Raw genomic sequence first — 25995 nt, forward strand, 5'->3', positions numbered from 1 at the left:
TATTTAGATCAGACGTCCAGATATCCGATATTTAGATCAGACGTCCAGATATCCGATATTTAGATCAGACGTCCAGATATCTTTAGATCAGACGTCCAGATATCGGATATTTAGATCAGACGTCCAGATATCCGATATTTAGATCAGACGTCCAGATATCCGATATTTAGATCAGACGTCCAGATATCCGATATTTAGATCAGACGTCCAGATATCCGATATTTAGATCAGACGTCCAGATATCTTTAGATCAGACGTCCAGATATCCGATATTTAGATCAGACGTCCAGATATCTTTAGATCAGACGTCCAGATATCCGATATTTAGATCAGACGTCCAGATATCCGATATTTAGATCAGACGTCCAGATATCCGATATTTAGATCAGACGTCCAGATATCCGATATTTAGATCAGACGTCCAGATATCGGATATTTAGATGAGATGTCCAGATATCCGATATTTAGATCAGACGTCCAGATATCCGATATTTAGATCAGACGTCCAGATATCCGATATTTAGATCAGATGTCCAGATATCTTTAGATCAGACGTCCAGATATCCGATATTTAGATCAGACGTCCAGATATCTTTAGATCAGACGTCCAGATATCCGATATTTAGATCAGACGTCCAGATATCCGATATTTAGATCAGACGTCCAGATATCCGATATTTAGATGAGATGTCCAGATATCGGATGTCCAGATATCTGATATTTCGATCAGATGTCCAGATATCCGATATTTAGATCAGACGTCCAGATATCCGATATTTAGATCAGACGTCCAGATATCCGATATTTAGATCAGACGTCCAGATATCCGATATTTAGATGAGATGTCCAGATATCGGATGTCCAGATATCTGATATTTCGATCAGATGTCCAGATATCCGATATTTAGATCAGACGTCCAGATATCCGATATTTAGATCAGACGTCCAGATATCCGATATTTAGATCAGACGTCCAGATATCTTTAGATCAGACGTCCAGATATCTGATATTTAGATCAGACGTCCAGATATCCGATATTTAGATCAGACGTCCAGATATCCGATATTTAGATCAGACATCCAGATATCGGATATTTAGATGAGATGTCCAGATATCCGATATTTAGATCAGACGTCCAGATATCCGATATTTAGATCAGACGTCCAGATATCCGATATTTAGATCAGACGTCCAGATATCCGATATTTAGATCAGACGTCCAGATATCTTTAGATCAGACGTCCAGATATCCGATATTTAGATCAGACGTCCAGATATCGGATATTTAGATCAGACGTCCAGATATCGGATATTTAGATCAGACGTCCAGATATCGGATATTTAGATGAGACGTCCAGATATCGGATATTTAGATGAGACGTCCAGATATCGGATATTTAGATCAGACGTCCAGATATCGGATATTTAGATGAGATGTCCAGATATCGGATGTCCAGATATCTGATATTTCGATCAGATGTCCAGATATCAGATATGCATCTGATTTCAAAGGAAGCGGCTCAGAACAGATGCAAAAAAAACTGGATCACATGCGGATTTGTGTGTTTACACATGTAACAAATTCCAATCTGTGTCAGATGCAAGAAAAAAAATCTGATTTTTTTGTGTAAACGCAGCCTAATGTTATAGTGATGCACCAGACGAGAGCGTTCCCTGTGTAGTTTACTGCATTAGTTGGGAGAGATTTTTCCCCTTGAAATCAAACTATCAGTATCGTCAGATATCATTCTGAATGATCGGCTATCGGTGGAGAAATTTTGTATCGGTGTGTATATATTAGAGCTGCACGATTAATCATTAAAAGATCGCGATCTCGACTCAAACACCCATTCGATTTCATTCCTGATTGACAACGATTCGTCTATGTCTATTAAACCTTCGGCAAAATCACACCGGGATGTGTAGACATCACGCTTCACAAACAGTCTTTTCAACCACACAGTATCGTTAATTCTGTCACAAATATTCAAAAGTACTGGGATAAAAGTTTAGAGTTCGGATATAAACACTGATATCTATGGTAGAGATCGAAATAGAGCAAATCCTTTTGAAGCACTTGGTGCTTCAAATATTGAGTGTATCATTACATCGTTACACCAGTAGGTGGCGACAAGTGACTGTTAAAAATGTATGTCAATGAATCATTCACTCATGAGATTCGGTCAAAAATGCTGATTCATCCAGTAATGAAACAAAGTGAAATATTAATGAGTGAGTCATTGAATCATTGATTCAAGAGATTTGTTCAAAAACACTGATTCATCCAGTAATGAAAGAAGTATTTATGAGTGAGTCATTGAATCATTCACTCAAGAGATTTGTTCAAAAACGCTGATTCATCCAGTAATGAAACAATTGTACTATTAATGAGTCATTGAATAATTCGTTCAAGAGATTTGTTCAAAAACACTGATTCATCCAGTAATGAAAGAAGTATTTATGAGTGAGTCATTGAATCATTCACTCAAGAGATTTGTTAAAAAACGCTGATTCATCCAGTAACGAAACAATTGTAGTATTAATGAGTCATTGAATAATTCGTTCAAGAGATTTGTTCAAAAACACTGATTCATCCAGTAATGAAAGAAGTATTTATGAGTGAGTCATTGAATCATTCACTCAAGAGATTTGTTCAAAAACGCTGATTCATCCAGTAATGAAACAATTGTACTATTAATGAGTCATTGAATAATTCGTTCAAGAGATTTGTTCAAAAACACTGATTCATCCAGTAATGAAAGAAGTATTTATGAGTGAGTCATTGAATCATTCACTCAAGAGATTTGTTCAAAAAACGCTGATTCATCCAGTAACGAAAAAAGTGAAGTCTTTATGAGTGAGTCATTGAATCATTCGTTCAAGAGATTTGTTCAAAAACGCTGATTCATCCAGTAATATTTATGAGTGAGTCATTGAATCATTCACTCAAGAGATTTGTTCAAACACACATATTCATCCAGTAACGAAACAAGTGAAGTCTTTATGAGTGAGTCATTGAATCATTAGTTCAAGAGATTTATTTTTTCAAATATTTCATTCAAATTAAATTAAATGTTTTAAATAGACTGCAGCAATTAACATTTTATCAGAACCTCTAGTAAATGAACATGTTTAGTGGTCTGTTCAGAATCGTGATCAGCTCTAGTATGTTTATATATTATGTAATATAACAAACAACAGAATTACGTCAGTGTCGTGTTTATTCTACTCCTTTTTATTTAGTTGTTTATGCTTGTAATTCTTTAGGTGAGTCTATTGAATGGCAATATTGTATTGAAAACAATCACGGCAATAAGTGCCAAGTACTTTGCAATTCAATTTGAGTGTGTGTGTGTGTGTGTGTGTGTGTCCGTGCAGAAAGAGATTCAAAGAGTCAAATTCTGCCCTTAATAAGTCAGCGAATTCAACCTCAATCCATCACAGACAGCAAACGGTCTGAAGTCAGCTTAACCTGACGCACCTCCTCAACGGGTCACCGAACGTGTGTGTGTGTGTGTGTGTGTGTAGGAACAGTTTATTACCAAAAACATCCACGGAAATTCAGACACATTCCTTCGAGTAGCATATTTAGGAATGAGCAAACACACACAGTTTGAGCTGTTAGTGCTGAACTCGCTCAAAGAGGAAAGTGTACATATAAACCAGGGCGAGGAAGAAAAGATTAATTAGAACGAGAGAAAAGCAAGATATACAAGCGAAACAAATACAGATGGACACATGTAGAGAGACAGAAAGGCAGAAGCAGAGAGAGAGAGAGAGAGAGAGAGAGAGAGAGAGAGAGAGAGAGAGAGAGAGATGTTTGGCTGTGTAACAGTAGGTTTATTCATCCTGCAGTGTGAGAAGAATTTTAATTTTTCAGTGAGTGGGAGACACGAACAAAGCGAGAGAGAAGAACGACAGGAAGAACGACAGCAGAAGGAAAGACATGTCGGAACGACCTCCTAAAAGACAGAGAAGAAAAGAGTTGTGTAGTGTAATTCCTCACACGGCCACAGGGGGCGCTGAAGAGCGACTGATCACAACTGATCAAACAAACAAACAAACAAAACACATTCCCTACAAACAATATCTGGGTTTGGTTAACAGTTTCATTCTCTTGTCTGTTATTATATTAGCAACAACTACAGTAAGATGCTAAAAATGATCGCTGATGTGGACGCTAATATAGTTATCATTATAGTTATGGTTATTGGTGTGAGCTCGAGTGATCGCTGACGGAGAGAGAGAGATGGACGGGGTTTGAACTTTGACAGTGTCACAATTATGCTAACAGTGTGAAAGCCACAGCTGCATCTCTCCATCCATCTCTCTTTCCAGTCGCTGCATCCCGTCTCTGTGAAGTGTGTGTGTGTGTGTGAGAGAGAGACAGAGGTGTTTGTGGTCCATCTCTGTGGGCGACCGAACACAAAGTGAGCTGTTCCTTCTGCACGTGCTCAGATGCATTACTGTGACACCATTCAGTGCCACCACACACACACACACACTCGCACACACACTCGCACACACACACACACTCGCACACACACACACACACACTCGCACACGCACACACACTCGCACACACACTCGCACACACACTCGCACACACACAAACACACACACAAACACACACACAAACACACACACACACAAACACACACACTCACTCACTCACTCACTCACAGACACACACACACACACACACACACACACACACACACAGAGGGAGTCTGTCCTAAAGTGTGTGTGTTGTCCTGTGGTGAATGGCACAGTACATCATGTCCAGGGTGAGTGTTACAGCTGTGACAATACTGCAACAGTGTGTGTGTGTTTGTGTGTGTGTGTGTGTGAGAGAGCAGAGAAACACAAGAAACAGGGAAGAACGAGGAATCGTTCAATGAGTAACATGATATCTGATTAATTTATTAATTTAAATCGAATTTACCAGGACATATTAATGGGGACCTATTATACCCTTTCATATAGTCCTGATGTAGTTTTCAGGCTCTACTAGAACATGTTTTCCTGCTTGAATGTTGATTATTCTCCTCATATTCACCACTGTTGCGGCTCCTCTCTTCCCAGTCTGTCAGTAACGCTCTGTTTACTTCCTGTCTCTATGAAGCCCCTCCTTCTGAAAAGCACACTGTGCTCTGATTGGTCGTCTGGATCAGTGTGTTGTGATTGGTCGAGCTCTTCGAGTGTGTTTGGGAAATGCCCCGCCCCTTACCATAACCGCCATCTTAACACACTACTAACTAACTCAACCAGGCCCCGCCCCTTTATTCTGCGTATGCAATGTAAATGTGATTATGCAGAAATGGGTTGTAATATTAAAGGTTGGCATCAGTTACTCGATTTTATTATTTACACTTTAACAAAAGAAACCAGTTTTTTGTAGAATTAAGTATGTTAATGCTACTTGTTTACTGCTGTAATACTATAAAAGCTTCCTTACACAAGTTATAAACTAGTAATAAACTCTGGAAAAAAAAAGTCAGAATTGCAAGTTTATATGTCGCACTCCTGACTTAGACATAAACCCACAATTACCTTAATTTCTTACTTAAATAAGCTTTTATTCACGGCAGACACAAGCTTCCATACAAATACAAATAGTTTTTGTAATGCCAATAAATCATGTTAAACTGACAGAGGAGCGCTGAGTGTGTGTCTGAGATCAGTTTCTGTAGCGGACTTACAATAACACAACATTGACTATTCAGAAAGACATGAAAAAGCTGAGACCATGATGTGCTGACAGCACTCCAACACACACACACACACACACACACACACGCACACACGCACGCACTCACGCACTCGCACACAGACACACAGACAGACACACACACATGCACGCACTCTCACACACACGGACACACACACACACACACACACACACACACACACACACACACACACGCTCACTCACTCTCACACACACACACACACACACACACACACACACACACACACACACACACACACACACACACACACACACACACACACACACACACGCTCACTCACTCACACACTCGCACACTCGCACACTCGCACACTCACACACACACACTTTTGTCCATTAAGTTATTAGGAGACGGTAGGATACAAAAGAACAGGAGGGGAAGAGATAAACAATAATGGAAAGATGGAAAAGATAAAAGATGATAAGAAGTTGATGGGAACACTGATAAAGAATAAACAAAGGGGAAAATATAGTTATGCAAGACATATACACACACACACACACACACACACACACACACACAATTGACTTCTGCCTGACATTTAGGGAATTAACAGGAATTAACTTTGTTTCTTCACACGTGACGAGATAATTCTCCATTTACACTGAAACAATTTAGACTGTGTGTGTGAGTGCGAGTGTATGTGTGTGTGTGTGTGTGAGTGTGAGTGAGTGTGTGTGTGTGTGTGTGCGTGCGTGCGTGTGTGTGTGTGTGTGTGTGAGTGTGAGAGTGTGTGTGCGTGCGTGCGTGTGTGTGTGCGCGTGTGTGTGAGTGTGAGTGCGTGAGTGTGTGTGCGTGTGTGTGAGTGTGAGTGTGTGTGCGTGTGTGTGAGTGTGAGTGTGAGTGTGTGTGTGTGTGTGAGAGAACACATAAATCTCAGGATTTGGTTTCATATTTGTGTCTTAATAAAAGCTTGAGGAACAAGAACATTCTCTGAAGCCAAAACAATACAAAAAGAACAAAAAAACACAATTACACAACAATAACACTAAAGCCTCCGCACAAAACCAGGCAGAAACTCCTCCTGGGCCTCAGGCCAGACGCAGAGACTTAAACACACACACATACGCAAATTGTTTTAAAACTTTTTTCGTAATTTTTCAGAAAGTTTAAAGTAAAAAGAAATTAAAAATGTATACGGTAATTCATTGAAAATGAATAAAAATATTACTTTCATCAAATTTAAAGTTCAATTTGTATTAAAAACATTTAAAGTATTGTAAAGTAATGGTAACATGAATGCAAATATGCATGTAATTTGTTTTTAAATTAAATTTTAAGTTATAACTTCAAAGTTAATTAAAAAAAAAAAAGTAACATTAATGCAAATATTACACAATTTATAAAATTAACTATAAAGTTAAAACTTTAAAGTTAATAAAAAAAAAAGTATTGTAAAGTATGGTAACATGAATGCTAATATATATAATACACAATTTTTTTATTTTAATTTTTAGAAAATGTATACTTTTATCGTTACTTTAAGAATATGATCTGTGAGCTAATAAACGTGGTTGTGGGCGGAGCTATGAGATGAAAAGAACCAATCAGCTTCCGGGAACAAATAAAACTGATTTTTATTAGACAGCGACCGGCCGGAGAGACAGACAGATGTGAGACAGACAACATCTGCAGCGCTGCACAACACACACACACACACACACACACACACACACACATACACACGGAGAATATCTGACACTACTCTATTATGACATCTATAACTCTACAGTTAACAGCTCTGGTTTTGTCTTATTGCAAGACTGCAATTCTTGCATCCAGGCTAATCCAAATCGCTGATTAAATCTGTTCTTTCTAAAGACACTGGACGCTTGCTTTTGTGTCCGAGTATTAACTGTGTGTGTGTGTGTGTGTGTGTCTCACAGCGGATTACAGAGGAATGCAGACAGAGTTTTCCAGAGGTTATCAAGCATTGTGATTCCTGTGAAATCTCCTGAACACTTTCACTGAACCCACGCCTCCTCTTCTCAGAACTCAGTCCTTCAGTGACGCAACATGTTCACGGACACAGGTGAGAGTGTGTTCCAACAGTACAAGACGTGCGAAACAACAAAAGGAGCTTAACTTTTGTAACAGATAATAAGCAGTTTGAGGGAGTAACTTAACTTACTACTAGTGAGGATACAAATGTGACTACATCTCTCAGTAGCGTGACAGTTTTCAACACAGTGCAGCTTTTCAAATGACAAGCAACGGTGTAGTGCATAAAAACTCTGACGATACACCTATCTCCCGATTCAATACTATCACGATACGATATGTATTGCGATTTTTTTAAGAATTGCGACTCTACAAGTATTGCGATTCCATATTGCAATTTTTAACACTAGACCATGGGGAAAAGTTAAATCATACACTTATACATGATGTATAAGATGAATCATATTTACAAAAACAAATCATCACATCTTTCTGACTTATTTCAGAAGCATCATACAATACTACAGTCTCTTGAACAAAATGATCGAGCGATACGACGTAGATGAAAGAATGCTGATTTAGTGATAGAATTAATGTGAGAGTGGAAAGATAGAGAGGAGTCAAAAATTACACCAAGATTTTAACAGTACTAGATGGTTTGATATGAGAGCCAGCGATCTCACAGGTGAAGTTGGTAGGAATTTTATTAGTGAGTGACGAAGGTCCGGTAAAAATAATCTCAGTTTTGTCCATGTTAAGTTTGAATGAAAATGAACGAAGTTAAAATTTGAATGAAGCCAATCTTTTATTTCATGCACACAAGCAGAGATTTTGTCGGTCGTGATAGATAAAATTGATGTACAGGTAGTATATAATTGAATGTCGTCAGCGTAAAAATTATAAATATAAAATAAGTCTCTGAAATAAGTCTCTGATGTCCCCAGAGTGTGTGTGTGAAGTTTTAGCTCAAAATTCCCCACAGATATTTTTATATAGCATGTTAAAATTGTCACTTTTTGAGGGTGAGCAAAAACACACCGTTTTTGTTTCTGTTCCTTTAAATGCAAATGAGCTGCTGCTCCTGGCACAGGGGGCGGAGCTTCAAGAGCTTTTACCTCACACACACACGCACTGGACATTTCAAAAACTTTTAGCCTGTTATGTTCAAACCGGAGTCAGACAATGATGGAGAGACTCAAGAAGAAGAGACAACATGTAGAAGCAACAGGACATTTCTGAACGGTTAGTTGATGAGTTTATGAAGCTGATGTGTAGTTATCTTCTAGTCATTGATTAGCATATTCTGTCATGATAATCTATAAATCGTGTTCAGGGGGCGGGGTTTATGTAAATTCTAGGGTTGGTGATATCACTAACCCGGGAGGAATGTGGTGTAGTCTCTACCAGCCGTTTGTTGTAGTCCTTAAAAAGCGATTTCTTTAAAAGCAAATATCTCCCTTTGCTCTGAACTTTGAGCGTTGTAACTTTGCAGATGTTGTTTATGCTCAAACAGCAACATTACACACTAACTAAAGTTAGAAAAGTCAAATCATAATCAACCACCCCTTTAATGATGTCTTGATTATTTAATAGGCTATGTTTAAAATATGACAATGACAGTCACTGTGTATCTGAATGATAAGCCTATTTCAAAAACGAATTGAAGTAAAAACAATTATTATTAATACATTTTTTTAATCTGAGTGTTGATTATTAATATCTAAAAATAAATAGCAACTGAATTTAGGCTAATAGTTTTGGCTCTGTTGTTAACCTTCAATATTATAGTGATGTGCAAGTAAGGGCTCCCTAAATTTACAGCATTAGATCTTTTTTTTTCCCTTAAGAAACGCTGTATCTTTACACCCCTAATAAAAACACTATACTTTGCTGATTTTTGACAAAAACAAACATGCATACTAAAATGACTGCAATGAATTGCAATGAACATGCATGGAATAATACTGCATATATTTTTTGTAGCAAGAAAAATTAAAATTGTGCTACTAAAAATACACATCACTAACAATCACCAGGAATTTAAAGCCTTGAGTTTATGAGCTGGACAACTGGAAAGGGTTCACAGATGAAGCGATCAGGGTTTGGTGTCGGGACACACACTGGTGTTTTCAGCAAACAAGGACATTGTTTCTGTTGTGGAAAATCTTTGGTTACATTTAACATCTCAACATGCAGCAAGAGACACATTTACAATGAACACAATGAGACGTTTCCTCCAAACACGGCACTGTTTACATCCACGCGAACTTAGACTTAGCCAAGCTGAGATTCAGTGTGTGTTTTTGGAGGACGGCATCAAAATCCCTTTATTTATGCATGCATGAGGTTATTAAACACGAGTCACAGCCGACAAACTACAGCCATAATATAACACAACCTAAAATGCTTTTATAATAGTTACATTATAGTCAAACTATTAGAAGGACACAAATTACAAAACACTTTACAGTAAGGTCTGATTCGTTCCATTGCACCAAGAATATTAATGTTCATTTCAACATTAACTAATACATTTTAGAATCAAAAGTTGATTCTATTATTTTTATTCTCTTATATATATATTCTATTATATATTATTCTATTATAAGTTGTATTATTTGTTAATATTAGTCAATGCACTTTGAACCAGCATAGTTAATAATAGTCAATATTAATTAAAATTAATAAATGCTGTAAAAACTGTTAATTATTCATTTATGTTCGATAATGCAAATTAGATCTTTTGAAAGTGTCACCATTATTTTAGGCAAACTGATGATGTATAATTATTTTTGGACAATAAAAAAATATAATAATAATAATAATAATAATAAATATAAATAAATATATATATAAATATATAAATATATAAATGATCCTTTAGAAATGTGTATATTGTATATGTGTTTACTGTATATATATATACAGTACAGGCCAAAAGTTTGGACACATTACTATTTTTAATGTTTTTGAAAGAAGTTTCTTCTGCTCATCAAGCCTGCCTTTATTTGATCAAAAATACAGAAAAAAAATGTAATATTGTGATATATTATTACAATTTAAAATAATTGGTTTTCAATTTATTATACTTTAAATTATCATTTATTTCGGTGATGCAAAGCTGAATTTTCAGGATCATTACTCCAGTCTTCAGTGTCACATGTGACATCCAGTCAATCACATGATCCTTTAGAAATCATTCTAATATTCTGATTTATTATGAGTGCTGGAAACAGTTCTGCTGCCTAATATATTTGATGAATAAAAGGTTAAAAAGAACTGCATTTATTCCAAAAAAATATATATATATAATAATCTTCTTTATTATCACTTTTTATCAATTGAACACATCCTTGCTGAATAAAATTATTGATTTATTTAAAAAAAAATAAAGAAAAAAATTACTGACCCCAAATTACTGACCAGTAGTGTATATTGTTGTTATAAAAGATTTCTATCTTGAAAACATTTGCTTCTTTTTTTTTTCTTTTCTTTTTTCTTTTTCTTTTTTTATTCATAAAAGTATCCTAAAAAAGTATCACAGGTTATGAAAAAATATTAAGCAGCAGAACTGTTTCCAACTTTGATAATGAATCATCATATTAGAATGATTTCTAAAGGATCATTTGATAGACTGGAGTAATGATGCTGAAAATTCAGCTTTGCATCACCGAAATAAATGATAATTTAAAGTATAATAAATTGAAAACCAATTATTTTAAATTGTAATAATATATCACAATATTACATTTTTTTCTGTATTTTTGATCAAATAAATGCAGGCTTGATGAGCAGAAGAAACTTCTTTCAGAAACATTAAAAATAGTAATGTGTCCAAACTTTTGGCCTGTACTGTATATATATATATATATATATATATATATATATATATATATATATATATATATATATATATATATATATATATATATATATATATATATATATATTTTTTTTTTTTTTTTTTTTTTTTTTAAGAAATTAATACTTTATTCAGAAAGGACTCATTAAATTGATCAAAAGTGACAGTAAAGGCCTTTATATGTTGTTACGAAATATTTCTAATATTTTAAATAATGCTGTTGTTTATTTCAAATAAATGCTGTAAAGACTGGAGTAATGATGCTGAAAATTCAGCTTTGAATCACAGGTATAAATTACACTTTACAATATATTCACATAGAAAACTGCTATTTTAAATTGTAAAAATATTTAATAATAGCATAAGGGACTTCTTTCAAAAAATTGTTTTATATATAAATTTTATTTATTTATTTTATATAGAAACATACTAATATATATATATATATATATATATATATATATATTTCTATATCTATATATTGTATTTTTATAAGTATATCTTTATATTTGTATTGATATAAATACGAAAAGTTTAAAAAAAAAAATACTGTAATGAAAATCACTTTGAGAAAATCAATTGAGAAAAATGGGAATCCATAAAACATCCAAAGAAAAACATCTAGACAAATTACATTGATGACAATAACTTTTTGTCATCAAAATAAGCAAAAAGTCCAAACATAGTTCAAAAATAGTCCACAAACAGCTAAAATAGCTTTACTTTCTTTAAGCAAAATATAAGTGATTTATATTTTTTATCATGAATGATGTCAAAAGGTCAATGATATTGTAAGATGAACAACATTAATGAGGTCTAAACCTAAACGTGTTCAAATCCAGCATGTTTGTTGCATTGACAGTTTCTATCCTCCACCTCTAAACCTTTGAACATGTTCATTAACACATTATTAACTGGATCTCTTTTGCTTCTCTGCTGCTCTTCACAAAGTTCTCTCTGAGAGGAACAGGTTCTAAACAGAATCTTCAAGGGTTCCATCATGGGAACATTGGATGGATTTAGTTTTGATTTATTATGTTTGTTGCAATTCATTTTTAATTGTAATTTGAAAATAATTAAACCGCTCGTACATTCTGTATCTCTAGAAAACAACTGAAATAACCTGTCAAACATGAAAGTATTATGGAATCATTTAGGACATTTTGGCATAAAGAGTTCTTTAAAACTGAGTCAAGAACCCTTGAATTCCATATAGAACCACATTGAACTTTTTTTTTTTCATGAGTGCTGATTTTAGATTTTACTGTAGTTTTAGGGACATTTAGGCAAATCCTGGCGGTACACACACACACATTCAGTTCAGTGGTGTACTGGGAAAAACACCCTCATTAAATCTCACACCCAGAGACACACACCTGAGAGAACTCTGTGTGTGTGTGTGTGTGTGTGTGTGTGTGTGTGTGTGTGTGTGTGTGTGTGTGTGTGTGTGTGTGTGTGTGTTCCGTCTCTGTCTTTTCATCATGGTTCCCGTGAGAGATGGAGTGAATGAATGAATAAAGGAAAGGTGTGAATCTTTCTCTGTTTCTGTATCGCTGTTGTCTGGGAGTGAGAGAGAGAGAGAGAGAGAGAGAGAGAGAGAGAGAGAGAGAGAGAGAGAGAGAGAGAGAGAGAGAGAGAGAGAGAGAGAGAGAGAGAGAGAGAGAGAGAGAGAGAGAGAGAGAGAGAGAGAGAGAGAGAGAGAGAGAGAGAGAGAGAGAGAGAGAGAGAGAGAGAGAGAGAGAGAGAGAGAGAGAGAGAGAGAGAGAGCTGGATTGGTACAGTATTTCTCACTCTACAAAGGAACACGTATCCATGACGACCACGTTCACATCAGCCCACTGGCCCAATAGAAACATCTAAAGATTGATGGAGCAGCTCTGGACATGGTCCAGAAGAAAGCTGTTTTTATCCCACTCTCTCTCTCTCACACACACACACACACACACACACACGGAAGAGGGCATTCTCAACTGCAGGAAATTGAGAAAGAGCCAAAGATAGAGAGAAATTACAGCCAGAGGCTGTTTGCAGGTGTTCAGAGAGAGCTATGAACAAAGACGTGTGTGTGTGTGTGTGTGTGTGTGTGTGTGTGTGTGTGTGTGTGTGTGTGTGTGTGTGTGTGTGTTTTTGTGTTTGTTGCACCAGATCAAATTACGTGAGAATCTTTGTGTTTACGGGATATCACACAAATGTATTCAGATTAGCAGCTTTGTCAGGTCAAGTTACCTTTATTTTTATAGCGCTTTATATAATAGAAATAGTTTCAAAGCAGCTTTACAGAAACAAACGGGAAAGTAATCGATGCAAACTTCAAATATGAGACAAACTCTGCAATAAAGCGGCTCTAAAAAGATAACAGCGTCATTATTCAGCTCAATTCAGTTCGGTTTAATAACTTTAAATTTCATTGATTATGAAACAAATTCAGTTCGGCAACAGAAGTTCAATGGCAGCTCTACAGAAGACAGTGTCTTTATTCAGATCAACTCAGTTCAAGTTTTGTAATATTAAATCAGTAATATTGCTTGATATTAAGTGTCCTTTAGGGTGTTATCACATTCAGTTCACATTCACATTGTAGTTCAGTTCTCTTGGTTCTTTTGGTCACGACCAAAAATAAAGTGATACATTTTGTCCTGGTTCGCTTAGTTGTTCACACTGTCACCTTTAAGCCTTAACCTAATGATATGAAACAAAAAACGGCATTTATTGCGACAGTACATTCAAAATAATGCTGTGCGTTAAATGTGCTCATTGTCTGTGTGTACATATGATGGTATTTTTACCAGCTGAGAACTCAAAGAACGCTGTGTTTCGTTCATTTTACAGGCAAACTGCAACAGAGTTCATTTGGAAACGGACCAAGACCCATCTTCTCAGCGTCTCGGTCCCCGTTTGGTTCGGACTCGGAGGGCAGCGTTCACACTCATTGAAATGAACCGCACTAACAGAGAAATCGCAAGAGTGTTCGTTTTAATCCAACCAAACATGCCAAGTGTGAACACACCCTAAGACCTCAACTAAGCGGCCAAAGGCGACCGTGGCAAGGAACCCAAACTCCATCAGGTGACAGAAATGGAGAAAAAACATTGCGAGAAACACACACACACACACACACGGACGGACGGATAGTCAACAGAGAATATTGTCTGAGCCTGTAAACACATAAAGCGTCAAACAATATCATATTACAAGAGACAGTACCAGAAAGAGTCTGATGCATAATTACACACAAAAATATCAAGTTTCCTCAAAACAACAAAAGTTCTACTTGACACATTTTCCTGGAGTCAGGGTGGAAAGGTTTGCAGTTGAATCTCAGTCCAACACCAAAAGAAATAAGAAAATATTCTGCTTTAGCAACATTACACCACCATTGAGGACCATCAAGAGTTTTCTTTGCACTGCAACACTGTTTTCAAGACAATTACGCATGTTTATTATTGACATGACAATTACGCATGTTATGTTTATTAACAACTCATTACAGTAATGCAGAAAAAATATTATTAAAATTACGCATTTGTACATCATGGTAGCATTTGTTTTACTGCCTATAAATGTACGCAGATTTATAAAAAAAACAAATGCCATGGTGCCGTGACCCGGATGGATTTGGGTTTAGAAGAGTTTAACAGAGGCCAGCCAGCGACTGATGCTAGAAGTTGCGGTCTTTAAAGGCATTGGGTCTCATTCATGAAACATTCGTAAATATACGAGTAAATATGTGAGTGATTTGCGCATAAAGAGACCTTCCCGAAAACCCTTCTCTTCGTAAACGTCAGATGTGATAGTGAAATGTGTGTGTGTGTTAATGAATTCCAATCATTGTTTCATGAATGAGACCCAATGTTAGCGTGCCCTCCTCCCATGTCGGAAATCCCGGTTTGAATCCCGCTCGGAGCGGTGCGAGAAGAACCGGAGTGGTTACATTGGTGCCGTGACCCGGATGGGAGTGATGTTTAGGGGGGTGAGTGCAACAGAGACCAACTAGTGACTGATGCTAGAAGCTGCAGTCTTTAAAGTCTTTGTTAGCGCTCCCACCTCCCATATCGGAAATGCCCGTTTGAATCCTGGTCATAGCGGTGACAGTACAACCAGAGGGGTTACAGTGGTGCCGTGACCTGGATGGGAGTGAGGTTTTCAGTGGGGAGTGTAACAGAGGTCAGTTAACGATTGACGCTAGAGGCTGCTGTCTTTAGTGTCCTTGTTAGCGCGCTCGCCTCCCATATTGGAAACGGCAGTTCTATTCCCACTCGGAGCGGCGTGAGTAGAACCGAAGGGATTACGGTGGTGCCATGACCCGGATGGGAGTGAGGTTTAGGGAGTGAATGTAACAGTCCAGGGTCAATTCCTCCATGGGCGTTTGAGCTTGATTCATGCCCAGGAAAGGTGCACCCTGCCTGGGATGCACTTTGAGAAAACCAGCCTGTCTTTTCCTGGAGGTTTCACACTTCCAGAGCTCCACCGCGGTGGAATCTGGATTTTATCCCCACCCAGAGTGACTCTGAGGGGGACTCACGATGAGGAGGGACACCCTGCTCTGCACCTTCTTACTCTCTCCTCGACAACACCCCGAGGGTCCATTTTTTGACCGCCTTTGCTCCATATCGAGCTCCAGTAGCCATACGGATCTATCAGTGCCCGGGACTGAGGCACCCTCCCTGGGCTGGCCAGGCAGGTCTGAGAGCATGGAGCTTTGAACCCACTCAAGGTCTGTGTGGGTCCTAATGCTCCAGTATAGTAATGGGGTCATTATACTGTCAAAGAGCGGATGAGACGTTAAATCGAGGTCCTGACTTTCTGTGGTCATTAAAAATCCCAGGATGTCCTTTGAAAAAAAAAGAGTAGGGGTTTAACCCCGGCATCCTGGCCAAATTTGCCCCTTGGCCTCTGTCCATCATGGCCTCCTAATCATCCCCATACATACTGATTGGCTTCATCTCTGTCTCCTCTCCACCAATAAGCTGGTGTGTGGTGGGCGTTCTGGCACAAAATGGCTGCCGTCGCCTCATTCAGGTGATGCTGCGCATTGGTGATGGTTGAGGAGATTCCCCCTTCCATATGTAAAAGTGCTTTGAGTACCCAGAAAAGCGTTATATAAATGTAACGAATTCATTATTATTTAAGAGGCGCAATAGTAACTACTGCGCTCACCTCCCATGACGGAGACTCCAGTTCGAATCCCGCTTGGAGTTCGAGTACAACCGGAGTGGATGCAGTGGTGCCGTGACCCGGATGGCAGGGAAGTTTAAGGTGGCGAGAGTAACTGAGGCCTGTGACTGACACTAGAGGCTACGGTGTTTAAAGTCCTTGTTAGCGCCCCCATCTCCCATGTCGGAAATGCCGGTTCGAATCCCGCTTGGAGTTCGAGTACAACCGGAGTGGATGCAGTGGTGCCGTGACCCGGATGGCAGGGAAGTTTAAGGTGGTGAGTGTAACTGAGGCCAGCGACTGACACTAGAGGCTACGGTGTTTAAAGTCCTTGTTAGCGCCCCCACCTCCCATGTCGGAAATGCCGGTTTGAATCCCGGTCATAGTGGTGAAAGTACAACCGGAGGGGTTATAATCGCATCAAATCTTTGAAAGAAATTAAGCATTTTAATTGAATTACTTAATAGGTACTAAACATACAACTGTATATTCTGCCTTTTTTGATAAGTTATGTCTACTTTTAGATTTACCAGCCCTAAATAACATGCCGAACACAACAAACTGTGGTTGGTCACGTTACATGTCAGCCTGACTAACTCTTTTCTGGTCTATATGGGTAGTTATTGGTTAAAATTAGCTGCAATGTGGACCACAATTTATAGCCAGAGTCAAAAAGTCTAACAATACAAGACTAAAAGAGTTGGAGAGGTAAATACATTCATTATGAGCTGCGGGTGGGTTTTATCTGCTGTTGGTCTGGTCACATAATAAGAGGAAATATGTCGATGTATTGTTTTGATCTGCGTGACCACACATTTATTACAGTTCTGACACACACTCATGGATCTTTGATTTGGACCATGTCTTTGTTTACTGGGTGCGGAGTCGTACTCTTTCATTGAATGTGGTTTGTTTTCCTTACTTTCTTCTCTCTTTTTCAGACTTGTCATTTAATTCCTTTAAATGTTCGGCAGCGGGAATGAACTCACTCACCACATTACTGATGAGAGATTCATCATTCCTGCAGCAAAGCGTGCGTGTGTTTGTTCACTTTTATTCTGGGCTGCTTTGCATGTGATCAAAAGGATGTTAAATTAACACTTGCATGCAAAATTAATACATAATACATAAATAATGCACTTTTAAAAGAGATGGACACCAGTTTACTGCAATGCAAAAATGATTTTTAGATATTTGTACTTGAAAACAAGACAAAAATACTGAGTGAGGAAATGTATTTTTGCAATGTGGGACATCCGTCATTTTGCAGATACTTTTTAATCCGAGATTAAATGACAGAAAGTGCAGGTTTACTAGGGTAACCAGAGGTTAAAAGCTCATCAGGCATCTCTGTAACTCTTCAACCTATGTGAGATTGAACCTGCGACCTTTGGGTTTCCAGACAAAAGCACTAGACTCTCTCTCCCTGAATTTATTGGTGCTTTTTATTTTATTTTATTTTGCTTTAATTTTTATTTTTATTATTACATTATTGTTGTCTTAACGAGTTTAACAACTTTTTAAAATAACTTTGAGCATTAATAAAAAAACAATAAAACTATATTGTATTTAAAAACTCCAATATTGTATGTAAAATATATGATACTACAATTTTAGCAAACCTAAAATAAAAGTGCAATAAATCAAATATTTAAAATAATATAAAAATATTTAAAATAATATAGCATAACAAAAACAAATATAAATATAGTATAATAAAACATATAAAAGGCTGTATATATAATAAAACAAATATTTTAATAATATATAATGTAATAAAACAAATATTTTCAAATATATTACTTAAATATTTCAAATAATATAGTATAACAAAACAAATATAAAATATAGCATAATAAAACAAATATTTCAAATAATATAATAAAACAAATATTTAAAAAAATATAGTATAATAAAACGAATATAAATTACAGTATAATAAACAAATATTTAAAATAATATGAAAACAAATATTTCCAAAAATGTAGTATAAAAACAAATATAAATATTAGTATAATAAAACAAATATTTTAATAATATATAATGTAATAAAACAAATATTTTCAAATATATTACTTAAATATTTCAAATAATATAGTATAACAAAACAAATATAAAATATAGCATAATAAAACAAATATTTCAAATAATACAGTATAATAAAGCAATTATAAAATATAGTGTAACAAAACAAATATTTTATCCTAAAGATTTATTTTTGCATGTGACATTAACATGTTTTTATACTTTTAAAACGGTGAAATCCGCTGCTAGACGCCCATTAAAAGCGTTTTACACAATTCATTTGTGTGGAAATCGGCAGCATGTCAGATAAGTTTGTATATTCTTTTAACAATTTGGCATTCTAACAATGGATTTGGATGATTGACAGCTGTCAGTCAAACGACTATTATGAACATCAAGATTCAGAGAGCCCATGTGAGAGAACATTCCCATACATGTTATACATTTATTACCTCACGTGAAGATCAAGAGCAAAACTATTGATTAGCTCAATAATATGTGTAAGTGTTATCTGAGGACGACTCTTATCTGTTACTATGAACAATGGAAATACACACGCGATTTATTGATCCAGTTATTCCAGGATTACACCTAGACATCAAAACACGGCGATAATAAAAATAATTAATAACCTATGGACATCAGCAGATCTGACGTGATTTATGAGTGTTTCAATAACAGGTTTCACTCTACTAATGAGGGCGTTTATGAAGCGTAATGAGATTGTGGATCTCAAAACAAGGGTGCATTAATGTTTGTGCCAGAACCAAAACAAGACATCAGCTCGACTGGAACGGACAACTGGGTTTGTGAGACAGAAAGAAAGGATGTAAAACTAAAGTTCCTGTTCTCCTTTAAACCCATTAACTGTCTTTCAGTACCCACAATGCACTTCTGCACAGGGTGCCTCACGACCCGGTGCTGAATACCGAACGAGAGAAAGTCCGCATGAGATCTTCTGCACTGCAAGGGTTCAAAACTGCTCAGGATAATGAAGAACAAGACTAAACGAGACTAAAGGGAGACAGTCGGAACAGAACAATGTTTTTCCTCCCAAAAAATCATGTGAAAATTATGTAACGGAGCATTTTACACCATCCAGATAAATTCTTAATGGATTAATATGGGAATTACGGAAGTATGCGGAAGTAAAACAGGTTGAGAAAAGCGATTAATATTAGCAGTCATGAGAAATGCATCTTTAGATTTGATTAAAGGCCAATAATGAATCATAAAAGATGTTTTAAAATCAGAGACATGCTGATACTGTGTGTGGCCATCGCTCAGTTCTCAGTCTGTCTCTTTCAGACCAGCTAAAATACAAAGGCCTTTGTGTGTGTGTGTGTGTGTGTGTGTGTGTGTGTGTGTGTGTGTGTGTGTGTGTGTGTGTGTGTGTGTGTGTGTGTGTGTGAGATTGTGTTGATTCAGCAGAGTTCCTGTTTGCGTAAATACTGATACAGAATCGTTATCTTCCTTTTGAACTAATGATAAAGACATTTATGGCCAATGACTTCTGCACACACACACACACGTTTACTTAAATATTTGGCTATTTGAATAGAGACATATGCTAGACATATATTTAGACATACAAAACTCATGCATGTGAAAAAAAGTAATATAATAATCAGAAATGTTTCTTGAGCAGCAAATCATCATATTAGAATGAAGGATCATGTGACACTGAAGACTACTTTCAAAAACATGAAAGAAAATATCAATTATTCCAAACTTCTGTATATACACTAAGTATATATACTAAGTATACTATATAGCCTATATATATATATATACACACACACTAACTTTTAAAGTTAAACAAATATTTATCTTTTGTTTTGAAGATGACCCAGATTGATCATTTTGCCCCCAAACGTGAGTTGTAAATGGGTGTGTACATTACACACAGATAAATGAATTCCTGTGCAGATCCTGTGTTGAGTTTTGGACTGTCAGTGTTTTTACAGTTTCTACTCTTGAGCAAAACAAATGAGCAATAACTTTTGGAGTCATATTTAATAAGCAGGAGGAGAGTAACACCAGCTGAGCTCCGAACGTTCAGCCGGAACGACAGAGAAACCATCACTAATGTCAGACGAATGCCTCACATTCAGCAGAGACATCACTACACACACACCCATGATGAAGAGAGAGAGAGAGAGAGAGAGAGAGAGAGAGAGAGAGAGAGAGAGAGAGAGAGAGAGAGAGAGACAGAGGGGGGGGGGGGGGGGTCCGGGGCCTCATCAAACTTTAATGGCTGATTATACTGTAAAAAATATGTATTAATGTGTGTGTATATGTGTGTGCTTGTGTGTGTGTGTGTCTGTATATATATATGAGTGTGTATATGTATGTATGTATGTATATACAGTATATATATATATATATATATATATGCATGTGTGTGTGTGTGTGTGTATGTGCGTGTGTACAGTGAAGAAGAGAGAAAGACAGCTACACTGAAAGATGCAGGGAGAGAAAAAGAAGAGAAAGAAAGACCGATATAAACAGAAAGAGAGAGGGAGATTGTCTCTGATTCACGCTCATCACGTTATGGTTTATGAATCATGATTGTTCCTCAACTTAGACATGAACTAAAAACAGACAGAGACAGAAATAGCCTATACGCTCACAATCAAAATAAAAAATGAACAAACTTTAGCTGGACAATAAATTTACTTTAGATCTGCTGTAAAGCCAAACAATCTCTGTTACTGTAATCTCCTATTATCACTGTAAAGCTGCTGTGAACAATATATATTGTTAAAAGCGCTGTATAAATGAAGGTGACTTTACTCATCAACAGCTCAAGAGTCACACACACACACACACACACACACACACACGACTGACAGCTCTAACAGCAGAAGATATCTGATAACACACACTCAATCAAAGTCTCTCAGATAACACACGAAAACAGAACAGAGAAGGAGAACAAGACTTACCAAAGTTTGCTCATACTGGAGCGCGCGCTGATCTGTTCCGTCCACAGCCATGACTGCAGCTCTCACACACTCACACACTCACTCACACACACACACACACAGACGGAGAGGAGATCAAAAACAACAGATCTCGCTCCACACACATTCAGGCACATAAATGTGAGCGTGAAAATGAGGCGAGCGGCGCGTCGGAGCGTCAGCGCGGCTCTTGTGTAATAATGACACGCAGACTTCTGTGTGTTTGGTGTGTGAAAGAAGTTTGTGTTCAGCTGAACGGGAGGCGGGGCTTACAGACAGAAGCCCCGCCCACTGTGCGCGCGGCCTGCGCCTACAATTTTTCTTTTCATTTTTTTATTAATGCCATGAACCAGAACAATACAATGAGACATAATCATTCAAATTAAAGTAAAAAAAAAAAAAAAAATACAAACTAAATAAAGTAAAATAAAATAAATGTATAACAAACAACAGAAAAAGGGTGCTATTTTATACAACATCATTCCTGCTTACATAAGCTCTAATTGCCTATTTACTTGTGCAATTACACAAAACAGAACAAGAAAGCTTGAAATCATTTTTAAAGCAAGAAAAGTTAGGTTTGGACTCAGACCATTTCATTTTATGAATGTGGAACTTTCCCATTAATATTAATAATTGTATGAAGTATGCCTTTATCTTTCTCAATCCCATGATCATTGAAGTGTATCATCATGTCAAATCCACTCAGCCGCAAATCAGTGTTACATTTTTTCTTAATTGAACGCTCCATATCAATCCAAAATATTTTTGTAATTATGCAATGGAAAAATAAATGAGCCTGCGCATAAAAACATTCTGAGCTCCCTGCATATAGACTGCGTGACAGACGCGTATCAAACATAAAACTATAAGCTTTGTTGAAAAAATATAAATAACTAAAGTTACACTTTTTGTCTCAAAATAAAGTTTTAGCTTTGATAAATGCACCTTTGAGACAATTAAATGTTATAGAAATGAAAATTCTGACATCAATCACTCATTTCGTTCGTGACTTTTGTTCATTTTCGAATGAAGATGTTTTAATGAAATCTGACAGATTTCTGTCCCGCACTGACAGCTGAAAAAATTCTTAAAGCGATCGTAAAACTAATCCATATGAATTGAGTGGTTTAGACCAAATGTTTTATTCAAATATAAACATTAATCAACACACACATCAGATAAGCCTCAAGCATGCTTGCTTAATGTGCGAGAACCAATGAGGTTCATTCTCGTGTTACGCATCACGTTTGAGCTTCAGCAAGAACCAATGAGAGTCATTCTCGTTCATCAAGCGTGCGGTTGAGCTTCTGTTTATGTTCGCTGATCAAAATGTTAATAAAAGCCTAAATTCAAGAAAAATTCTCAAGTCTCTTCAGAAAAATTAACTGGACTGTATATTTTGTCGCACCACGGACAGGACTTTTAACGGAGGGACAGAAATCTCTCAGACTTCATTTGTGTTATGAAGATCTTATCTGGAAAGTCTTACGGTTTTGGAATGACATGAGGGTGAGTTATTCATTTTTTGGGTGAACTAACCCTTTAAATAGATTTCATTATAAAAGAAAAATAAATCAAATAAATAAATAACAAAAAACTTTTTATTATAATTACTGGCACGTTTTATTTATTTACTTATTTAGCGTATTTATTTACTAAGTTTCCTGCCCCTATTTTAGTGCATGTTTTGATATATATATATATATATATATATATATATTTAGGGCTGTCAAAAGATTAATCGCGATTAATCGCATCCAAAATAAAAGTTTGTGTTTACATAATATATGTGTGTGTACTGTGTATAATTATTTTGTATATATAAATACACACACATGCATGTATATATTTAAGAAATATTTGCATACATATACTGTATATATATTTATATAGTTTATATTATATATAAATATAATTTTTTTATATATAAATAACACATTTTTCTTAAATATATACATGCATGTGTGTGTATTTATATACAAATTTAATTATACACAGTACACACACATATATTATTAAAAACAAACTTTTATTTTGAATGTGATTAATCGTGATTAATCTTTTGACAGCCCTAATATATATATATAAAGACTCCATCAATCAGATCTTTTAGAATCAGAATTAGACTAATTGACTGACAAAATAAGCTCAAACACATTTTGAATTTGAATAATCTACAGGTGTGTGTGTGTGTGTGTGTGTGTGTGTTACACTTAAACTCGAGCTATAGATCCTGTCTCCTCTAACACACACACACGGATCAAACATTCACCTCACATAAACGCCTGGGTAATCTTTAAATAGAAAACAGCACAGAAATAAACAAACACTGAACGTGCACTTTTATGATCGTCGTCATAAATTTTTCATCATTCTGTCTGGATGAGGATCGTCTATTAAAAATGTTTTATCATTATGTGTAAAGAATTTTTATGTGTTTCCCAGAAACAAGACAAAGACACCCGTAACTGTAAGACTTTGAATTCACCACGCTGTTTCTCAGTACAACTCAAGGAAAAACCGAAGACTTCGGTAACATCAAACTTTATCAGCTTATTAAATGGTTTAAGAGGTGAAAGTACAGTAAATGAATAACATTTATTTCTATCTTTTAGCATAGGAAAATAAACGTGAAAGAGCATTTAAAAACATCAAAGCAAATGAAATGATATCCTGAGGTATAATCCCTTTTCATTTTGAAGCATGGCCTATAGTGTTCAAATATTAATGTTCTTTAATAATAATAATAATAATAATAAAAGATGTCCTTGCATCAGATGAAACTCTGCTCCAAAACATTGCAGTTTAGCAACACATTGTGTCATAAGCTTTTAAAATTGATGTCCAAAAAAAAAAAAAGTCTTTTTTGGTCACAGAAAGAACTGAACTTAATTGCTATAAAAAAATATATATTGTTATAAAATAATAACATTTCAAAATTTCCTACAAATAAAGCGTGTGAGTGTCTCCATCTCCTGGTGCAATTCAGTAAGAGCGTTCATCACTTTGGGAATTAAATCATAAACACACCAAAAACAAATTTGAATTATTAAATGCATAGTGGTATAGTAATTTAAAATGAAACAATTTGTAATTAAAAATACTGTACAAGAATATAAACACAAACATACTAACAGCACTAATACACCTCTTCAGAATAACCATTTTCCCCAGAATGCTACAGTAACGTCTTCAGCGAGTCAGCTTGAGATCCTCTCATCTGGTTAAATCTCTTAGACTATAGTGAATGTTTTATGAGCAGAGGGATAATCTCTCTCTTCTTAGTTATGAGAACGAATCATATTCATCCGCAGAGTTATGCATAGACAAAGCACAACCAAAACAATGTTCTTCTGCAAAATGACTTACACAATGCACCTTTAATTAAACATGTTATATCATGCGTGTTTAATTCTGACTGTTCAGACTGGAATATTATCTCCTCTCCAACTCTTTAGTTCAGCTGAAGTGTGTGTGAGGAATCCTCGTCATGTGTCGTTCCTTTGAAACACCAGACGACAAACGTCCAGCTAATGACCTGCAGGTCAGCAGCCGGTTAATGATTCTGTCTGAGGAGAAAGAAGATTTCTGTGAAGAAACTCAGAGTGTGACAGGAACACAACTACTGGAAAATGTGAGACGTCAGTCACATCTGCACAGCTTAAATATTAAGCACAATAAAGTTAGTTATGAGTCACACAGATACTATAATCCAGACATGATCATTAAACACAAACAGAAGCAGCAGTTTTAGTTTTAACATTTTTACATTCTTCTTAAATATTCTGCTAATTTGATCTCAGAACAGGGTTTTTATAGTTAATCGATACTAAACTAAAACCATAAAAACATTTGTGCTTTAAATAACATAAACTTAAAAACTTTAACTTATTATATTTCAGCTGTTATTATCGTTAACTAATTAACTAACGATTTTTGTGACTTAAAAATCGAATAAAAAAGTAATAAAATAAAACAAAAAATTACATATTTTTATATATATATATATATATATATATATATATATATATATATATATATATATATATATATATATATATATATATATAATATTATTATTATTATTATTATTATTATTATTATAGTTAACTAAAACTAAAATTATTAAACCATAAAAACATTTGTGCTTTAAATAAAATACACTTTTATTTCAGCTGGTTATTATAGTTAACTAAACTAAAACCATAACAATTTTTGTGACTTAAAAATATAATAAAAAAGTAATAAAATAAAACAAAAAAGTACATATTTTTAATAATAATTATATAT

The 25995-nt window shown here is 35.7% G+C and overlaps 2 protein-coding genes across 9 annotated transcripts in view; one reads left to right on the plus strand and one right to left on the minus strand.

The window, feature by feature from the left end:
- The window catches only part of clcn2b (chloride channel, voltage-sensitive 2b), an 87406-nt gene extending 65472 nt beyond the window's left edge, over positions 1–21934 (minus strand). For 3 of the 4 annotated variants that reach the window (XM_079886518.1, XM_079886519.1, XM_079886517.1), the window contains exon 1: positions 21685–21923. In XM_079886518.1, the coding sequence (XP_079742644.1) occupies positions 21685–21735 (51 nt within the window). In that variant the 5' untranslated portion in view covers positions 21736–21923. Of the gene's footprint in view, positions 1–21684 lie in introns of all 4 variants that reach the window. The other variant, XM_079886520.1, reaches the window with a different exon arrangement.
- The window catches only part of fam131ab (family with sequence similarity 131 member Ab), a 335743-nt gene that overhangs the window by 112160 nt on the left and 197588 nt on the right, over positions 1–25995 (plus strand). The window lies entirely within an intron of this gene.

This window comes from Squalius cephalus (genome assembly GCF_949319135.1).
Source record: "Squalius cephalus genome assembly, chromosome: 11".
Taxonomy (NCBI): domain Eukaryota; kingdom Metazoa; phylum Chordata; class Actinopteri; order Cypriniformes; family Leuciscidae; genus Squalius; species Squalius cephalus.